General features: G+C 41.0%; 1 protein-coding gene across 1 annotated transcript in view; it reads left to right on the forward strand.

Moving 5' to 3' along the window:
• Dcdc2 (doublecortin domain containing 2) overlaps positions 1–18,555 on the forward strand; it is a 164,015-nt gene that overhangs the window by 132,171 nt on the left and 13,289 nt on the right. Inside the window, exon 8 of the mRNA XM_010622945.3 lies at positions 7,621–7,721. Within this exon, the coding sequence (XP_010621247.1) occupies positions 7,621–7,721 (101 nt within the window). The remainder of the gene's footprint in view (positions 1–7,620; positions 7,722–18,555) is intronic.

Below are 18,555 nucleotides of genomic sequence, written 5' to 3' on the forward strand. Positions count from 1 at the left end.
CTTCCTACTGACCTACATCTCCAACCCTTTTTTTTTATTTTTAAAACATTTGAGACGAGGTCTCATTAAGTCACTAAGTTGTCCAGGCTCAGGCGAAACTTGTAATACTCCTGCCACAGCCTCCCAGAATGCTGTGATTACCAGTGTGTCAATACACCGAACTTAAAGATTTTCAGTCTTTAGAACTAGTTATCGTAATGCTAATTTTCTTCTTATTGATGTCTCAAATTGTTTTCGAACACTAAATGTATTATAATATTGTGCACAATACTATTTCCAAATGCTTTTAGTAATTCTGGTAAAAAAAGGAAGATTATTGGTTCTAAATATTGATTATCATCAGTCCCTTGAACAATCTGATATAGTTTGATAACCTTTCTTATTTGATGACATTAAAGAATTTTAATATTATTAAGCTGAAATACTAAGGCATTACAACTAGGAAATGCTTTCATTTCAGCCATGTGGCTGCAGAAGGGCTGAAACACACAAGGATTTGCTTCATGCTTCAGGAGAGGAAGCATTTTCATATTCAGTATGCACAGCACAGGAATGTTACGACCTCTGTACCTCAGCTATTGTGCTCTCATTGTTTAGGCAGTACAACTCATAAGGGATAAGTGAAAAATAATTGAGGTGCATTTTTATTTTCACTAGAGTGCTTGCTATTGCTTTACTGTGTAATATACACTCATGATTCAAAGAAAAAAAAGATTAGAGTGGAATTTGGGTGCAGTGTGCATCCAAGCATTGCATTTGATCCTTCGTGGAGTAATTGAATGGGAGCAGCATTGTGTATCATATTTGTCCTTGCTCTTTAGTTTGTTAGCGAATGGCTTTCATTACATAGGTTTCAGGGCAGAGGAAGACTAAAAATACCTAATCCCTTTTCTTCTGGCAGACATGTGGGTGTCTGGGGTGGTGCTGATGGTGGTTTGTACCTTGTAGGGGAGGGAGAAAGAGCAGTGATAGGAGTTAGAGAAGGAAAACACCAGACAGGGGCCCCGAGAATGGTTTTCTGATTCCTCTTCATCATCAGGAGGAGCGGGTATTTGAGCTGCCTGCTCCCCTCTGCATGCACCTGCAGGAGTTAGAAGGAGGATTTGTAGTGGCTATGGCCTAGTATTCTCTCTAGACCATCATTTTTAGACATAAGGTATATTAGTTTCATATTATGACTGCAACAGATTATAAATTTGGCTTGTAATCAACACAAATACAGTTATGATGGTCAGAATTCCAAAGTGAGCCTCCCCAGGCTAAAATCAATTTTCTTGGGGTATTTCTTGTAGAAGCTCTAGGGATGAATAGGTATCCCAGACCTTCCTGATTCCTAGAGGCAGTGTCCTCTCTCCTTGGCTTCTGGCCCTTCTTCCATCTTTAAAGCCAGCGAGGGCGGCTCAGTTCTTTCTGCCACTGTCTTTCTAACTTGGATTCTCCTCCTTCTCTCTTTCATTAACAAGAACCACTGGACTGCACCAGGTGAAGCCAGATAATCCAGAATTGTCTCTCTACCTCACAGTCAGCTCATTGGCCCTTCATTCCATTTGCAGCTTGAGCTCCCTTTGCATGCAGTGGAACGTATTGACAGTTGCTGAGGTTTAGTACATGGGCATCTTTGGGGATGGTTGTGCTGCCTTCTATACATCACTTGTTGATCCCTGTAAGGATGTACATCAGTTTTCCTTTTCTTTAAATCTGTGTTCTTTTCCCCACTCCCATACAAATGTCACACTATCAAGTGTGTCCTGCTTGGGGAAACCCCTGCAGGAATACAAGAGTAATGGGTTGGGCTGGTGGTTTTTAGTTTGTTGGCTCTTACATCCTGTCTGAATGTCACAAATTCTCCTGAGTGCCCACTCTCCCTTCTTCTTCCACAGTCCTTTAAGGTCCTCTCTGTGCTGTGGAGGGAACAGTAGATGATGTGGAAGGGCCATCTGCTCTCCTGGAGCTTACACAGTGGTGGAGAGTGACAAACACTAACTCATAAAACAAATAGACAGACAGACAGACAGACTAGCAAACAAACCAACCACCAGCTTAGGGGCACAGAGTTAAAACAGGGAAACACGAATGCCTCCTGGAATGGGAGTGAGGAGGGTTTTCTGAGATTGGAATGATGTGGTAAAAGGGCAAAGGGCATTCCAGGCAGAGGATATAAGAACAAAGCTCTAAGGTGGAAATAAATTTTCTGTTGCAAATGGAATGATAGTCAGCTCAGGTAGCCTTTAAGGGGGAAGGAGAAAGTGATGTGAAATGCAGTCCATATGCAAGGGAAGGGCCCCATCTCATCATCTCTGTGAGCCATGGAAAGGAAGTTGGTCTCCGCTGTGTGACAGAAGGATGTTGAACAGTTTCTAAGCAGTGAAATAAGTTAAATAATTTTTATTATCTGTAAAACACTTAGCTGTGGGAAGGAGGGTAGAATATAGAATAGCAGGAGTGAAAGAAGAGGGACACTGCTTTGTCACTGTTTTAATATCCCATCCAAGAGATAATGGTGATCAGACCACGTTGATGGGAAGAGACAGAAATAAATGAATAGATTTGGGGTATGTTTTTATTTTTATTTTAAACCAGTTAAGTTTAATTTTCTCATGTAACATGCAATCTAGAAATAGATAGCCCAGGGTTGGCGCCGCCAGATAATACTGTGTCATTCCTGTTGACTCATTGATAGCTTGTAACTGTTATCCTTTCAATGTATTTTTTCAGGAAAAAAAGAAAAGATAAGAAATAGTGACAAGAAAATGCCAGATGAGATGTTCCTATTTCTAAGAGTTCCATTGAGAAGTATTTTTTAAAAAGATGAATTGGACAAGACTTAATGATGGAATGGATAGAAAATGCAGGCGGAAAGAAATAAGATAATTCTCAGAGTCTTAACTGAGCAGGGTTGCCACTTCCTGGAATGAGAAATATGGGGGTGGTGGTGGACAGTTTAGGGCATTTTGGCCATGTTTAGGTAAAGATGCCCAGTAGACATCCCAGGGGAGATGTGAAGTTAGACAACTAGATATATATGTATGTCTGGGGAATCTGTGAATCTTGGGGGGTAAAGATATATATTGGGGAATTTCTGGTGTAGTGCTGGTGTCCGAATGATGGACTTGATGAGGTCTTCTGTGCAGGATGCGTTGGTAGGGAAGTAGACCCACGATGCAGCTCTGGGGTGGTTTAGCACTTAGAAATTGAGCAGATGAGGATGGGTTGGCCAAAGAGATTTAGAGGACTCTGCTGATGACACCAAAAAGTGAAGTGGAGAAGGAGAGGGAGAGAAGAGAGAGGGAGAGAGAGAGAAAGAGAGAGATTATTTGTGCTGAAAGCTGCTAAGACATAAAGTGAATAGAAATATAATTTTAAGAAGAACAGTCCCTATTGAATGCTGCTACAAAGAGATGGGTTAGGAAAAGTGGGACAGTGAGGGTGGGGACAGTGACTACAGTCAGCTGAACACCAAGTGCTCTGCCAGGAGGGCGTGTTCCAAGAGGGTGCATTGCCCTGTTTTTCCTTTACCCAAGAACCCAGCTTTTCTATCTATAAGAGGAAAGCCTGCTTTTACATGATGTGCAAGCATTCTGCTCTTGTCTTTACCATGTACAGTAAATTTCCAAGGCAGGAGAATTCCTAATACATAAGAAATAATTTCGTGAGTGGTTGAAAGACTTCAGACTTAGAAGAAGAATTGGGTGTGTGCAAGACCGCAAGACTACTGTAGGCACACCAGGAGTTATAGATGGGCAGTCTGTGGCAAAAGGTTCACTTACCTCTGATGTTGGTATGGAGTAAAGCTAAGCCGCTATTTCTGGGAATATCCTGAGTGATGCTAAGACTGTCTGTGTCTCACTACTGACTGAATACTTCTCCCCAGGTGGCCCTGCTTTCCTGAGGTGTGGTTAGGATGCCTGATGTTGCTATAGCAACAACCACCTAACCATTGTGTACAATAATTTCTATTATGATCTGAATCACGAATTTACTGTGTACGTTTAAACTGGTGGTAATAATAAAGGGAAAGGGTTAAGATTTTACAGTGTTTGAATAATATTGCCCTTTCTAAAACATGTAATACTTTTGCAAATTTCTTATGAGACTCTATCCTTGCACACGGGCATGTTAAATGTTCAGTATTGTTTCTTTGACTTCATCCACAGAGCGCATCCCCACTTGTGTTTTACTACAGCATTGGCAGAGGGCACTTATTATGTCATCTGAATTCTTCCTCGTGCTAATTTGGATTTGTTGGCAATTCTTGTGCATCGAGTGATTTAATTTACGGCCCGATTTCTTTGTGAACATTCACATTGGCCCGTCAGTGTTGGCCATGAGTAAGATCTATTCACAGACAAATTCTCTTACAAATAACCCTTCCAGGCAATGCCAAGTGTTACCGTATGCTTTGTGTGGCTGGTTCAGTTTAACGAACATTTCCTCAAGACGTGAGATGACAGCAACACCCTGTGAGTCCAGGGCTGAGAACTGAGACAGAAGCTGTAGCTGGGGTCCTGTCTGTGCCCGATGGAGCTTGAGGAACCGGAGACCAGAATGGGTGCGAGAAGCGGACAAAATGACAAGTGATTGCTGGGCATGGCGGCACACTCCTGGAATCCCGGCATTCTGAGAGGCTGAGGCAGGAGGGTCACTCACTCTGAGCAGTTAGGCAACTTAGCAAGATTAAAAAAAAAAATTGCTGGGGTTGTGGCAGAGTGCGACGGCCCTGCGTTTAATTCTAGTTATTTACTTATTTATTTATTTTTTTTAAACCTTGATCTACGAATAAGCGAAGCCTGAGAGCTGGAGAATGCAAGTGGAGGAGGGTGTTACTGGTTCTTCCTGTTGAGGAGAGGAGGACGTTGTGGGGCTAGGACCTGGGAGGAGGCCTCGGGAGGCTGCTACAGGGATTGGGCTGAAGCAGGAGCTGGGCAAGTGGGTAGAGGCGACCTGCGGCGTGGAGCCTGTGAGCGCTTGGGTCGTGGCCGGCTGAGCAGGGGTGTCTGGGCTGTGGGGAGGGAGGTCTTCTCCGGTGCGAGGTGGAGGAGCTGCAGGGTGAGGCCGCGCAGGCCAAGGGGCCCGGCCTGGCTGGCACAGTGTGAAGGGCAGGCCGGGGTAGGACCAAGAGTTAAAAACGGGCCTGCCTTTGGTCTTCACTGCAACGGATGCTCTGGGAGGACTCAGAGTGCAGTGCGCTGTGCTTACTCTGGGAAGACGAGGTTTCAAGAGAGGGAGGGGCGACAGTCCACCTCTGCAAGAGAAACAGCGGCCTGCTGTGGCGACACAACCCCAGAGGCCTAGATGGTGCCACACCCTCCCTATCCATTTAGAAAATTCTATTTTTTCATTCAGTGTTTTCCTTTCATGAGGCTAGCATATGGTATCATCACATTTTATTATCATCAAGGAATATCTAATGGTGCAGGAAATACTCATTATATGAGTTTAACGTAGAAAAAATGTCTTATAAATTATGTATACAATAAAATTTCAGTTTTATATGGGGGCCTTGAAGGGAGAGAAAGGGACAGAGAGGGAGAGAGAGACAGAGGGACAAACAGAGGGAGGGGGCGAGGGAAGGGTAGGAGGGAGAGACACAGAAAGAGCTGTTAAAATGTTACTGACAGTTAGCTCTTGGTCATGAGATAAGAAAGGCTTTTATTTCCTTCATCTAAGATTTCTAAAATGCATTTATTGAAATGATTTATAATAAAAATATATTTTCTATGATGTATTAGCTCACTTTAATTTAATGTGAGGGTTTTCGTGAACGTGAAAACCGGCTGGGCTTTCTTCCTGCAGCTGGGAACTCTCCCTCCTCTCCCCCATTCCCAGGGTCCCCACCTTCCCTCAGACCCCTCTCTGGCTCCTGCTGCTGGAGGAACTTGAGCCTCTCAGTTCCTGAGGAGCGGCCCCCCTGCCCCCGACACCGAGGACAAATGCTTTTTACCTTTGTGTTCTGTGTTTGTGTCACTGGACACAAGCCTGAGCTTTGCTGATCCGTGTCCTTGTTGTTCACATCTCTCTGGTTGCCAATTTCCATTCCAGTGCCCTTTCAGTTTTATTTTGTGATTATCGATTGTATTCTTCCTTTCTGGTGGAATGCCGGTTCCAAAAACACATCAGCGAAACGTTTGTCGCTGGGCTCAGACCTAGTCAAACTGGTGGAGTGTGAGCCTTAGGAATGTGTTCCTGGGCTCTTTATAGGATTCTCTGTGTAAGCAAGTGCAACTTTGGGATGCAGACGTGCCGTCCACAGAGTCGCTGTGTACAGTCAGCACGGTCGTCTACCCAGGCCGGTGTCTGACAGTGACTGTTGGCTTCTAAGGTAATTTCAGAAATGAATGTCCAGCGTGCCTAGTTTCTCTCCCTCTCTCCCGCTCCTTTCTCCCTTCATTCCTCCCTCACCTCAGTGCATCTTCTTAGCTCCCATGAGGCCCTGCAGTGCCCCTTACTGGTCACAGCCCTTATGGGTCCATCTTGGTGGTGGTGATGTGTTTGTCTCTCTCATCCGGCCTTCAGCAGCTTGGAAACAGTGTACTTCTCATCCGAATCTCAGGCTCTTATCACTTGGCTCACACCGCGTTTTCGTGTCATTGTTCCCCAGCACATGTTAAAACATTTTGCATCCAGTAAGGGGTGATTATGGAGTATTATTTTATAAAGTGTGTTAAATTATTGTGCTCTGAGAAACACACTCCCATTACAGAAACAGAGGGGACTTTACGGTGAAAGATAAAAACGTATTTTCTAGACTGTAGGGGTAATCAAATACTTAATGGATTACCAGGGAATGAGGTAAAATCCTCATCCCTGGAGAGACTTAAAAATTGGACAGAGAAAACATCTGTGGGGAAGGCTGAAGCGTCGGACCTGTCTTGAGGCAAGCTGACAGACACAATGATAAATGGTCCTGTGATTCTTTGATTACTTGCCCTGGAGAAGAGAAGGCTGAGGGGAGACATTACAACTACTTCAAATATGGAAAGCAGCAATTATTGCTTTCCAAAGACAAGAGAGTTGAGGGGGCTTAACCTGAAGTCTTAGAGATTTATTTTATAGATAAGGATTTGAAGCCGTAGGTCGTGAAAATCTTGTAGAAATCTGCAATATAAGTGAGATGTTTTGGTGTGATATGGGCACTCAGTTCCGTGATTCTGTTACAATAAACATATTTTTTTTACACCACTCTGAATATAGAGAATTATTCCGATACATTATGTTGGGTATGCAGCATCCTGTCGAGAAGGGGAACGCCTGAAAGTAGTACCTTAAAGCAGCATGTGTCATTGCTAGTCGGTGGCCAGGGAGAGAGCACTGAGACACTGGCTGTCAAGTCCCCATCTTAACCCCAGTACAGGACACGATGCTAATTCTATAGCCACAGGGCGAGGAGGGCTCCACCAAAAATCTGCTCTGCCGGGTCAGCCTTGTTTTGCCCCTCAAACATTTTATCAGTGAAAATGTAGAAGAATTGAGGGACTAGGGGCTCCCCAAATCCTAACACTAGAAGGGGAATTTAAATACTGAAAAATAGCCATTAGATTTTCTGCTGTAATTTCAAGATGCAGCCACACGATGTCACAATTGGATTTCCATTTTTCACTGTGTGTTTGTCTCCAATAATAGATGAAGGCATTTTCAAAGCTGGAGCAGAGAGGTCTGAAATGCGGGGGGCAGCAGAAGTCCAGGAAGATGAAGAGACTCAAGTTGAGGTTCCAGTCGACCAGGTAATCTCCATGCCATTGAATATATGCGTGAAAGCCAATGATTGCTGGTTGTCTTTCAAATTTTGTGTTACCTGCCACATGCTGTTAACAGCCTTCTAAGGTGCCCGGCCACTGGATGACCTTAGACAAGTAACAAAGTACCCTGCAGTTCTTCCTCCTATTCTTACAAATAACAGCCCTTGGAACAAAGCCTATTTTTTTTAATGCAAAAGGTGGCCTATCTTTGATAATAAACTGCATTGAAGAGCAAGTTAGAATGGAGTTAGGTGTGAAATGCAAACGAGAAAGTTGATACAAAAAGGAACATTGGCTTGAGGTTTTTAATCTATAAAAAATGTCTTCCACTTAGAAAAGCATTTAAGCAAATGCTATCATATTCTCTCCTTTAGGGTAATTGAAACTGTTGTTGGAATTTGTTTTTCACACAAGAATTGCTTATATAAACGTGACCCAAATATTTGCTAGACATGTATTGATTATCTTAGGTCAGTGGGACGGTGTACTTTCTTCTTCTTTTTCAATAGTAGGGGTGGAACCCAGAGCCCTCGCAGTGAACTACATCCCCAGCCCTTTTTATATTTTATTTTGAGACAGGATCCCACTAAGTCTCCAGATTGCCCAGGCTGAACTCATATTTGCTACCCTCCTGCCTCAGCCGCCCAGAGTGACTATAACCATGTACTACCACACCCAGCCGGAACTTTGTACTTTAAGGAGTGGGTATGTGTGTTTGTGTATCACATGCATACTTATGGAGGGAATTAAGTAGCATTCATTCTGCTTAAATGATGGAAAAAAGAAATCATTTCTGCTTTTTGCTACAATTCAATGAGCTGTCTTGCAATTCTAGGTGGAAGATTGGAATTTAGGTGAGGAGGGGAAGTGACAATCCCAGACTCGGAGGAATGGGGAGAAGTCACTAGGAATTGCCACTTGTCCTCTGACTATTTTGTGATATTTCCTTTTCTGAAAGCAAATTTCACAATCCGACGAGTTCCGTGGATGATCTTCTTGACTGTATTTGTCTTAGCAGGGCAGCAGTGAGATGGCTGCTTGATTATTCTGCAGGTATTTCTGCAAGCATTGCCTTCCTGGTGGAAAGTCTAATGTGCTAAAAATCACAGATTTAAAAAATCCAATTTATTTTGTAGGATTTGCTATGACTAAGAGTTTTTGATAAACTCTGTTTATTAGGTATTGCTTTTTCCTGGGAGAAAAAAGAATTTTAAGTCTTCTGTGAAGTTATAATTAAATATTGTGTTTTAAGACAAAGAGGTAAAATCATCAGATGTATGCCACTCTTAATAACTGTTAAAAAAAGCCTAATTTATATTCCAAAGTCAAGATATCAAGAGAGAACCACAGTATTATTAGTAAAAGAGAGATCTCTCTGTCAGTCACTTAGTAGACAAGTTGCAGAATCTGTGAGAGATATTTGTTTGCTTATAAACTTGCTGGTTACAAGGACTGAGAGTTAGGAGGAGAAGTGACCTCTGATCACCCTTGCACAGCCGTGGGTGCGTATGTGTCTGCAGAACATTCTTCTTACTTGGCTTGTGAGTGAGAGCTTGTTGCAAGCGTGCAAAAGAGACAGAGAAATGAATTGGCTAAAGCAGTACCAACAAACTGATGTCCGCTTGAGGGAAATAAAGCTGGGTAACAAAAGGCCTGGGTTACTTCCCTTCTTGACTTTATCAGTCATAGCGCTGGGATTGTCTACCTCACTTGGTGGGGAAGGTGCTTAGAAAGTCCAGTTTCAGAGCCATTCTCTCTAGGGTCCAGTGACTCTTGCTCTCCATCCCAAGCAATTGTGCTATAAGAATTGTGAAAAGTAAGTGAGTGTGTGAAGAAACTAATGTAAATCCCATTGGCTCCATGATAGTAAAATCAGCTCTTCAGACCTGGCCCAATGGTGATCAAACAATTTGGTTTATTAAGATCCTCCGGAGTGCTGGGCGCTGCACCAGGCATCATCTTGTGTGACTCTGGTGACAACCCTGTCAGATCCCCATTTGACATTTATACGTACGTGTGTATTTACATCTCAAGAAAGTAAACTCATAGAAGCGAATTCTCTTGCCCAGTTTGTATCACTAGGTAGGGGAAATGGGACTGGAGTACGAGTCTGTTTAACTTCAAAGCAGAAGTTATCTGGGAGAAACAATTAGATGAAATAAAATAAAAGCCAGGGAAGGAAATATAAGTCCTTGCATATCCCTTGGCTCAGCTGTTATACTATTTACGTGAGCCTTCTCTCAGGATATTAGCTAGTTAACTTCCTCGGGCTGGTTTCCTGTTATGCTAAAGTTCTATATACAGTGCGATTTAGTGAAAGGTCACGAAGAAGCACTTGTGTGTGTGTGCATGTGTGTGTGTGCTTGTGTGTGTACAAACCGGGTGAACAATGGACCCATTGCTGAAAAGCAGATACAGCCTTATCAGTAGGTACTGAGGTGAATGCTGGGCCATCTTCCATGGGCTGCTTGTGTTTCTGCAGCTCTTGAGGGTGGAACCCTCACTGCCTGCCTTTGTCCCAAACTGTCTTTTCGAGGATGTACATGGAGTTAGTGGCCCTGGGGGTCAGAGATAGGACTTCTCTGGAATAACCATTCTCACCTAGAGGAGATTGTATCTCCACAGGGATAGTGTCTTACTGGGTATTGGTGGTTACTGGATGGCACTGGTGGTGGTGGTGAAGGATGACCATCCTCACAACATAAAATTACCCAGCCCAAAATGTCAGTGGTGATGAGATTGAGAAACCCTATTTTGGGGCCAGGTTAGATTTGTTTATTGTCCAGTAAGCTAGACAGTGTAACCATTAATATAACCAACAATTAACAAATACAACCTGAAAGATAATGTCTCCATATGGTACAAAGTTTAGGCCAGTTCACTACCCATTATGAAGGATTTGGTTATTTAATTACATTTAAGACTGGTTAGGGTCGTAACTTTTATTTCAAGTAAATTTGTCCATAATAAAAACATTAAAAGAAAAAGATTTGTGTTTCTCAAGTTTGCAGTTCTTTTTCTAACATGCAAACCAATGTGCTTATCAACCTAAGCCTTCTCATCGCTTTGTGGAAAATGGGGCCTTGGGTACAAGAGCTGATATTCTGGCTACTAATGCTGCCAGCACCATGAACATTGTCAGAACCAAGAAACTTTGTTTTTTTCTTTTTTGTTAGTTGGAGATTGTGTTATATCCTATTTATTTATTTATTTTAAATTTATTTTTTAATTAAAGTTAAACACATACCACTTTTAAAAAGTCAACCAGTTCAACACATTGTAACAAAGATCACAACCAGTTCCATGCCTCCCCACCTCAATTCCTATTCTTCAGAGGCAACTGATTAGGTTAACTTTCTCATGGCGTAATGCATTGGTAATAAGACATATACTACCTCCTTGCTTTAATACCTCTGAGATTCTTAGGTCTTACAAGTGATGGCATGTTATAGTTTAATTGGTATTATAAAATCCTTTTATTTTTAAACATACATAAAATAGTGGAGATTCTTTTAATTGATGTCATCTCAAATTTGATGAAATAAATCTCTTGATTTTATTTTTCAAATTTAGATACAATTTATTATTTTTCTATCTAATGACTACAGAAGGTAGTCTTTTATTACCTCTCATCCACTAGTGGAAAATAAGGTCACATGTAGACAAATAAAGACAGGTAGTTAGTTTCTTCTTTCTCCCCACTAAATTTAGAGTAATTTTTGGATAATTTAATATTTAATCTATGCAGTGTTCTCACCATTTATTATTCATAGCTGAACCATTCAGTATACTTGTTACATTTTCTTGTAACCATTTTCCCCTCTTCTCTAATTTAGTAATCGTCCGGTTTTTTTATCTGCTTATTTTTCTGTGTTTCTGTTACAAGGCCATCGCCAGGTTGAATCAGAACTGTTCATCTCCTCTACATACATTTAACACATCCAGTAGTGATGGAATCATAAAGGAACCTTTTTTTCTAAAATGATTAGCTATTCTCTTGATGTGCTTTTTCCAGAGTTGGCCTGTTTTTTCCTTATTTTATCCTTTATTTTGGAAATTTCCTTGCTTTTCCAGTGGATGGATTCCCTTTTGTTTAGATTTCATGTCTTCCTCTTTCTTCATTACAGCTTCATTGTTTATGGCATCCTCCCTTCGTGACTTTGTGAGAAAAGCTTCATGAGAGGCACTTTTAGTACTTTTGGTGAAACTTTATGTCTGAAAGTGTCCTTTCTTCTCAGCTTATCTACTCAAACCTGAAGTACAGCTAGGTGTAACATTTCTAGACTCAGTATATTTTCTCCCAGCGTTTTGAAGGCATTGCTCCATTTTTCTCCCTATTTGGAAAGGCAGGTGAGAAGTTTGATATTATTTTTCCTCAACTTTTATACTTACACTTTTTCTATCTCTGGGCTCTTCTCTTTGTTTCTGATGTTCTGAAAATTTCCAGTCATGTCCCATGATATAGTTTTTTTTGCTGGTTGAGTGGGTACTCAGTGGGCTTTTATTATTTTGGAAATGTTTGTTTTCAATTCTGGAAAAATACTGAATTATTTCTTTGGTATTTTTTCTCTGTTTTCCTTCTTTGTGGAACTTCAACATTTGTATACAGTACATCCTAGACTGGTCCTCTAATTGTCTCTCCTGTTTTCCATTTCTATGGATTATTTTCTACTTTGTCAGCTTTTTTAAAAAAATACAAATAACCTCAGCTCTTCTGTCTATTGCCTTTTTTTTTTTTTTTTTTTGGTTCCAGATGTTGAAGTCAGGGTGTAGGCAAGTGCTTTACTACTGAGCTGCACTTCTAGCCGGTATGCATTAATTTTCCTGGTCATTATATCTCTGATTCCTAAGAGCTCTTTCATATATTCTGAATGTTCCTTTTTATAGCATTCTATTCTTGTTTTATGACTGTAATAGCTTCCCATAAAGGTTAATGCTGTATTATGTTGACGTTTCTTTTCCCATCATTTCTTGAGTTTCTTTTTCAGTTTCTGTGTTCCTTTCTATGATTTGATCCCTGTTTCTACAATAGAGGCTTCCCTTCATGCCTGGTCAGACTTTACAGTGGGGTCTTATGGGAACTTGGTGCTCCTACAGAACTCATAAGTGGGGAGGGAGAAAGTCACTGTTTGGTGATTGGCATTGGCTATTCATAGGCAGACCTCTCCAAGTTTTAGTACTTTTAGTATTACTCTTTTGTGCTTGTCTATTTTTTGTGAGAGGAATCTTTCAGCATCTTGCCTTGGTGGTTAGGCCTGGTAGTCACATTTTGAGATGTGACTGTGGGCAGGGGGTTCAGGGCATTGCCATTAGGTCATAAGATTTGTTTTTCTTGGTGTCACTACAGGGGCCTACAAGACTTGCTTCTAGTTCCTCCTTTCTGTGGGCTCACATTTTACTTTCCTCAGCTCTGTTCTCATTAGTGCCCCTCCATTGGCTATGTTTTCCCTAAATTTTGTGGTTATTATTTCTTTTCAGTCTTTTGTGTCCTTGTAGGCTTCTCCCTTTTAAAACTACCTTTAATGATACTTTAGAGGGACATCAGAAGGGAGCTAAGAAAAGCCAAAACAAAACCCTCAGATTTGTTCAATTTGCAGTGTTAAATCAGAAGTCACTTTTATAATAACTGATGAGAGGGAAAGTAAGTTGTCTTCACAGGCGAGGGATGGCAAACTGGCGGTGTGAGACCAGATTCCCTAAGATAATCTGGCTGGAACTGAGCTTATGACTGACCTTTGAATTTGTTTAGTGGCCATGCATTCTCCAGTTTCAGAGCATTCCCTGTTGTTCTGATACCTACTTTGTTATTTTCCCAGCTCCTGGGGCCATTTTAACTTGTGACTCTTGGTCTACACGTAGAGGCTATGATGCTGTTTTAACAGATCTGCGGCCTGTAGGTTATACCTAGAAACAGGAGTTTTGTCATCTAAATATGGCACCTGCCCTTGCTTGGTCTCATCACTTATTCTACCGGGTGCTTATGGAGAATCGGAAATTGCCTACAGCTTTTCTTGGGAAATTTAGGAAAGATGAAGTACTGCTTTTTTATATGCAATGAATTACACTGAAAGATGAAAGTTCTTTGACCAGATCCTCAGATCTACTTCATTACTAAGTGGAATTGTAAATATCTAGAGCCAGAAGGGAACCTTGAATATATGACTTAACTTTTCATCGAAGAAGCACATCCTCTCGGTGGAAAAGCTACTTTCCACGGAGACATGCCTCTTGGGGGTCGCATTAGCCCAGGAGCCCAAGTCCTGGCTGCCAGTCTTGTCCTCCCCCGATCACCTTGCAGGAAAGAAGTGAGGATACTCAGGCTTCCAGTTATCCTGTGAATGGCAGCACATCCTGCCTGAGCAGAGGACACTCAGCTTCACCGTGTTCCCTACCCAAGAGGAGGTATGTGCCAGCTGTATACTCCCTGACTGAGAGGGATTATGTGCCAGCCATATATTCACTGTTCTTTATTTTTAAGGCACAGCCTGTTAGCAAACCACATTTTTGTTTGGTTCTGTAAGCATTGCATAAGTCAGAAGCCTTCAGAAGAGCTGGGACAATCAGAGTTCTTGATTTTCCCGCACATTGTCAATAAGACCTTTTTTATGGCATCGTGTCTGTAGATTTGTGTTTAATTGGTATAAATAGTGTTAAATATTAAAATGTAGCCCACAGGAATTTCAGTGTGAATGAAAGAAAATCAACATTTACTTCTAAAGTGAGAAAATTTAATGAGGAATTTTTTATCCTGATGATGTCTATGTACTTCCATGCCATCTAAACATACATTTTCCATTTGTTTTGAATCCTTCTCTGCGTTGAATGGGCTTGGTGTGCAGCCTTCTGTAACAAAGGGTCATGTCTCTCAATAGAACCATACTTTTTGTAGGTCCCTAGGCCTTCAGACCACATCTAAATCTTTTTACCCCCATGTGAAAGTAAGATTCTGAAAGTTGAAACGGAAAGCAGTATTTTGCTATCATAAAAAATTGAAGCTGATTATTTCAAAAGATCTCATTCAACTTGGGTAGGAGATGATTTTTGGTTTCCATGGAAACAGAAATAAAAACAAGTGTGATAATTTCTGTACTTTCAACATCTATGCTTGAATTCTGCTGTCAGTTCCACAGAAGCACCCTTCACCCCTGAAACCTACAACAAATCCACACACTTCCCCACATTTCAAATGTAACAAACATTACACAGGGAAATGGACAGCTAAGTTAGGCTTTTCCTTTTATTGGTTCCTATCTACAATTTCTAGGTCTGATATATTTTAAGGAGAGAGGACTGATAAGTGGGAAAGGATTGGGTGGTTAGGTAGGTTATCTTGACTTGAGAACTCTAATTGGTTCTGGTATTTCAGATAGCAAAAGCCTTAAACATGAGACTATATCCTTCAGGAATTCTGATGTCGATAAAAGAAATATCAACATTTATTTCTAAGTGGGCTGGACATCAGCTGTAGCCTCTGCTTAGATGTCTTCCCTCATTTCTAATTTCTGGTGCTGCTGTTACTGTCAGAGGTGATGTGTGTTTAAAGTGTAAGTCTCTGGGCAGCCTCATCCGTCTGGAAATACCTTCCAAGTAATTGATGCCTTCAATATCTTGTGGCTGATTTTCATATATTTCCATATTGTATCTCCTTTCTTCTTATTGCTCAGGAGTCCTGAGTTTACCTTAGTCCCTATCTTCACATTCTCTAGAAAAACCTGATTACTTGTCATTTCTGCAGAGCCACCCCTGCCAATATATAGCCAGCAATAACAACTGCCAGACCTTTATGTCTTCCTTTATAAATCCACCATTTTCTCAGATGTCAGTTACAAACTAAATGACGAGATATGCAATAGGTAAATTCAGCCAAAATGCACTGAAAATGCCAGTGCTGGTGTCATGTTAAAGAGAATATCTGGTACAGCTGTTCTAATGATAAATATTCAGAATAATTGCTTATAATAAATAATTTGCTTTTGAAAAGGTAAAAGTCAAGATTTTCATATAAAATTCTTTCTATTTAAGGGTACATATTATCTACAATCGGCCATATATATGTAATATGTCCATTATTCTAGTGCATTCTGGATGTGTGCCAGAGAGATTGGGGTATTCAAAGCTTAAATGATTTCTGTGATCATTCTTATACTATTATGTGCATCAGTGTAATTACTATTTAAGGTGGAGTGTCGTGAATAACCTTTCAGAGTTCAGTGAAACATAAGAACTGTGCTTTATACTGAATATAGCATCACACAATTTCCCATAAACATGATCTATTCCTAAAATTTCAGGATACATACTCCTTGGTGAGATGGTTTCTACTTGTTCTCTTAAAATTTGTAATTGTCAGGGGGAGAGGACCTTAAATATAGGTAGGAATATCTTTATGATTTATTGCTTTTGCAGTGGTGTTTTTCTTTTGTATAAAATGATTTTTAATAAACAGTAACACAAATATAATTAGAGCAAACCTGGTAAAATTGTCTTTTGGCCCCTAATCATTCTGTCAACCGTCAGTCTGCCTATTTTCTCCCAGCTTTCAATTAATTGACTGATAACTTTTAAGATAAAAATACATTCCTCATTTAAAGAGTCAGTATTTCAAGGCATCATTGTGATTAAAAATTTTAATCAAAAATACTTTTCTTAAAAATACACTGGTGTATTTAATGCCATATTGTGGTCTCTGTCATTGGATTCTTACCTTGCAAAGGGTTATCTGGGCACAGGCAGTGGTGGCATCACAGGAGCTACTGGAAGTACAGAGGCTCAGACCTTCTGGCTCAGAGCCTTGCATTTAACAAGATTCCAGGGCAGTGGTGAAGTGCTGGCTTGGGAGACCAAAGGCTGAAAGTACCTGCTGGGCAATGAAGGGAGGTTGGGATAGGTCTTTGCTCCATATGCTCATTATCGTAGGAAATAGTTGCTACAATCCACGGCTCAAAAAAGAATTCAAGTCCCTCTGCTATTACTTGTGGGATTTGGGACAAATTGACCTAACCCTTTAGGTTTTAGTTTCTCTATCTTTAAATTGGGATAGTAACGGTATTTTCTTCTGAAGCTGTTGGGAGGTCAGTTTCAGTCTAATTATGCATACAAGGTGCCTGGGGTTTAATACCAGGCACACGGACACTCTACATAAATGGGAGCCCCCCCATCTTATTGGAACTTTCCTGAAGGCATCTACTGCTCTGACTTCTGCCTGGAGGAGGAACACTGATATTTCATTCAAGGCAATGCATACCACTAGTCTATGGTGATGGGCTCTAAGATGCATTAGGAAAAACCCTTGTTGGGAGACTTGCGGGGTGGGGTGTCTCCTTGAGGCCAAGGGTGGCATTTCTCCATCATTCCATAGTATTCCAGACATTTTTGGGGCATCTACTCAATAGACATTTCTGTTTACTGTGTTTGTATGCTGTGGTCTAGGAATACTGAAATAATCATAATACATGTCATGAGGTCACTGATGAGAAGTGACAGTAGTCTGGAGAACCAAGTAGTTCTGAGGAGCAGGTGGCTCTAAGTGTGGGGAGGAAGAGCATTCTGGGAAGAAACCTAAGGAACAGCATGGGTTATAGTGTGGTGCAGGGATTCAGGTCGGGTTCTTTTGCATTTTCTTCTAGAGGACTCTCCCCACTCCATCCAGAACTCCGTCTGTGAGGGCTGGGCTTGGTCATCTTTTGCTGTGAACTGTCCTTTGGGGAGAAGTCCAATTTCCCTATTTCTTTATGGAAATTAGGGGTGGAGTATGAATGTGAATATGTGTAAGGAGGAGAGGGAAGGTGGTACATGGTTCGTGTATTAGTCAGCTAGTGCTGCATAACAAAGCACCACAGACTGGATATTGTTTAATGGAAATTTACTGTCTCACAGTCTGGAGGCTTTAAGTCTGAGATCAAGGCAGTGATAGATTCAGTTTCTCCTGAGCCCTCTCCTTGGTGTGTAGATGACCATCTTCCCCCATGTGCTCCCCTAGTCTTCCCTCTGTGTACAAGCTTGTGTCCTAATCTTTTCTTATAAGGACTCCAGTCAGGGATTACGGGTATATGACCTCATTTTAGTCATGAGGGATTATGGTCTGAGATCTCATTTTAAGTTAATTACTTCTCTAGAGACCCTTTCTTCGAACACAGTCATATTCTGAGGTTTTGGGGGTTAAGACTTCACCATATGAATTGTAGACTTGGGGAAGAAAATTGTCATGATTTGATGCTGCCTAATAGATCAAAAGGATAATGTTCAGAGTAAAGTCAGTGTTTAAAGTCTATTTCAAAAACATGATCAATGTTTAGCAGGGAAGGGACATGGAGCCTAGCTCAGCCCATGGTCTTCTGCTCCATCAGTCCATTCATCACATAGTAGCATCAGGCCTCATCCAGGTGCTTTGTCACCACAGTGACTAGTTTCTAAACTACCAAGGGCCACTGTTCTTCAGTGGGAACCTGTATTTGTTTGTTTGTTTATTTATGATGCTGTGAGAAACCTTATTGTTCACTGGCCATGTCAACCTTGGCACTTTAGTTATACTTTTTTCTCCAGCTCAGTTTCCCATTTTCTACAAGGAGGATACTCATGGTTGCCAACAGTTTGGGAAAATGAAATAAGAAACTATATGAAAGTGCTCTGAGAAGCATACATATTTGTATTCATACATGCTTGGCAAGATTTTGCCCATACCTGACCAGTGCCATCCTATGATTCCAACTAAAGACAGAGCCACCTAAGTATATGTATCACCTCATAGATGCCATATCCATCCTTGCTCAGAATCTTTTGTATTTTTCTCTTTTTTTTTTTTTTTTTTTTTTTTTTTTTT

Source organism: Fukomys damarensis, unplaced genomic scaffold, assembly GCF_012274545.1.
Source record: "Fukomys damarensis isolate Sample0158 unplaced genomic scaffold, DMR_v1.0_HiC HiC_scaffold_10, whole genome shotgun sequence".
In the NCBI taxonomy this organism is placed as follows: Eukaryota; Metazoa; Chordata; class Mammalia; order Rodentia; family Bathyergidae; genus Fukomys; species Fukomys damarensis.